Source organism: Pyxicephalus adspersus, chromosome 7, assembly GCF_032062135.1.
Source record: "Pyxicephalus adspersus chromosome 7, UCB_Pads_2.0, whole genome shotgun sequence".
Lineage (NCBI taxonomy): Eukaryota > Metazoa > Chordata > Amphibia > Anura > Pyxicephalidae > Pyxicephalus > Pyxicephalus adspersus.
The window spans coordinates 51,839,649-51,842,708 of NC_092864.1; the positions used below are offsets into that span (position 1 = coordinate 51,839,649).

Genomic DNA, 3,060 nt, shown 5'->3' on the forward strand with positions numbered 1-3,060 from the left:
GCAACTTACATAATAGGCAAACTTCAAACATTGTTGTAGAATTAAACCTTAGTTTCACATTTTCCAAGACTCTTTTGGGCTTTTAATGTGACGGACAACCTGATCAGGTGGGAATGAGTGATTTTCAGAGGAAAAGTCAAAGTTCACGTATAATTTTAACATGTCCCTATCTTCGTTCACATTTTGGTATGTATTTTTCCCCAACAAGTCATCTCTGCTTAGGCATGCAGAGTTTTTATTGCCCAAGTTTCTTTTAAAGCATCTTGAAAAAAAATGAAGTCAGGGACACTGTTCTTTTAAAATTGTATTTAATAAACTAATATAGGTTTGTAGCAACTGGGAATTTCTCACAAATAAAGTACATAATGCAAAACATATTTAGGAATAACATATGCTGAATATTTTAAAACGGAGCTGCCAAATGTGTCATTTGAGTGAGGTTTAGCACCTTCTCTCACATTCTGATTTCTTGTTGACAGATGTATATAACTATGTTAACATACATCTCATGTTCCTTAGCACTTCATAATTTAATATATATATATTTTTTTTTATATATCTGCTGTCTGCCGTTTATAATATACACTAAACACCTTATTTTTATCCACTTTTCAGATGGGCTTCTTTAAAAGAAATTACAAGATGCTGGAAACAGACAGAGACAGGAAAGAAAGTTGGAGTTTTCTAACACAAGATGAAAAGGAAGAACAATAATTTTTTTTAGGACTTTTAACTAAATGTAATCTCCATCTAAGATGGAAAGGAAATGGAACTTGCAAACAGTTTGACCAAAGAAAAAGGATGGTTTTAGAGACTATTTATTGGTATCTTGTGGAGGTAGGTTTAGGACCTGTGATTCATTGTAAAGATTTTTATTTCAAGATAGATAATGCACTGTGGCCTTTGTAAGTATGTACATGTAACTACGGATCTCAGGAATGTTACACAAGATTTTTATGAACACAATAGGAATGTAATTAAAATATATATTTATAATATAAATTGATGATGTACATATGACAGAGGAGTTTCATTTGAGTAGAGAATGAAAGGCTTTACGTTGGGTAGAGAAATAGGATGATTGTCCTAAGGCTCAGGTGTTTGGTGGCAGCACCAGGCATTCTACCTCACTCCAGGTTACTCCATCAGAGCCATTTGTTCTGTTTAAGGCTTTAAGTAACATGTTTCAGCTGCTAAAAACCTCCTGTGTAGCCCTGGTTGGATGTCAGCTAAAACAGTCAATGGCTACAAGTCATAGGAGGAGATTAAAATCACCCAAGTATCTTAGCCCCTAAGTCTAAATCGGCGTACATGAAAACAGTCTGTACACCAAGCTTCTTACTGAAGCCTTTCAATCAGTATTCAGCTCCAGTTAGGGAGGTTAAACACAACATTCAGTTTTCAGCTTGCAGGCTAAAAACATTTTCAGCAAGTACAGAAACTACCTGGTAACCCTGCCTGAAATGCAGCATCCTTGTCACTTCCTGTGAACTGAAACACTGTCTGGGTAGCAACTGTGCTTCCTGCAAAGCTCCAGTGCAGGTTATGAGCATAGCCACCCTAGTTGAGAAAATGTATTTTTTGTCATGTTTCATAAAGTCCACTGCTGTCATGAGAATTTTTTATTCAAGCAGCCATGGCACTTGAATTCCACATTTGAGTTCCCCATTCTTTGCAGTGTAGACTTTAGGGGAAGTGGTTGTGAAGCATACGCTTTCAGCAAAATAGCAAGTTAAGAATGATAACGAAAAGGAAACAGCAGGAAGGAGGATGTTCTATGTTTACCACCAGGCTGGGGTCTTACTGTGCTTGATAGTTTTAAACACAGTATATACAGCTAACATGAATATTTCTTTATCCTTCTAGCTCTGAAGTGTCTTACATTTGCACACAGCAATTGATTGTTCTTTAGGTCATAGCTAAAGAGTTATACCTGCTAGGAAATATTGTCCTCTAAGCACATTGTATTTTATTTAGAACAAAACACTAAGCAGAATACTGAATTCTTCTGAAAATCATCAAGCACACCTTCACATAATGCAATATTAGTTAATATTTCAGATTATAGTATATATAATTTTTTTAATGTACATCTGTCGGACTGAATTACCATCTCTGCAGTTTGAAACTACTCTGGCATTGTTTTGCTGGCAGTTCCCTCTAGCTGTGCCTGAGGCACTATATGTAAATAGGAATTTGGGAACTAGAATCGTAAATAAAAAGTAAACAGGTAATTGATAAGCTGCATTTTTAGTTCAGCATTAAAAAATTGTTGCCACCACTGAGTTTACAGTACAGCTGTGTGTAAAGCAATGGTTTCATGTGAACAAACCCATATCAAAATGTTTTTGGATATTAACTAGGAATAAATAATATAAAGAACTATTAACATACTTAGCTGGAATGATGCAGCTTTACTTTTATTGAAGTTGTCTTTCAATAAATCCTCCTACTCCCTTGAGTACAGATAGCCTGGAAATATTTATGTTCAGTACTGATCCAGCAATCTTCCCTTCAATGCAGTCCTGGCTGGATATTTCTTTTCCTATAGGGAAAGCTTTATTTTAAGTCACTAATGGCCTAGTGCTCAGCACACTTTTTTCCCGCCCTCATGTGGCAGTCAGACACCAAATGGGTCGTGGGGAGTAGAACATGTTCCCTTACACCAAAATAACAACACTGTGTAATTTTTACAGGGTAAGACTCTGGCTGCTAGACTATATATATTGAGCATGAAAGGCAGGGGGGTACATTGAAAGTAAATGCAAACCGCATAAGGGGGCCCATGTACAAAGAACCTTTTCCTCTGGCAGGAATGGTCCATTTTTAATTTTTTAAAAACAAGCTCAAATATGAATTGCATGAGTCAACATGTATACTCAAATTTCTGTTGGGCTACATATTTCTGTGGTCCTACAGTCATCATGTGGACCTTAGTATTGTTTGACATTGCATTAACTTGCTGATTATAACTTATCACTGAACGTCTCTATCATAGCTCACAATGAACTAATGCAGCATGTGACTATATAAACTGTCAAAAGCCAATTTTTACAATAA

The 3,060-nt window shown here is 36.0% G+C and overlaps 1 protein-coding gene across 1 annotated transcript in view; it reads left to right on the forward strand.

Moving 5' to 3' along the window:
- ITGA4 (integrin subunit alpha 4) overlaps positions 1-2,227 on the forward strand; it is a gene marked incomplete in the record, with an annotated part of 76,854 nt that extends 74,627 nt beyond the window's left edge. Inside the window, 1 exon segment of the mRNA XM_072419104.1 lies at positions 616-2,227. Within this exon segment, the coding sequence (XP_072275205.1) occupies positions 616-714 (99 nt within the window).
- Positions 2,228-3,060: the final 833 nt, after the last annotated feature.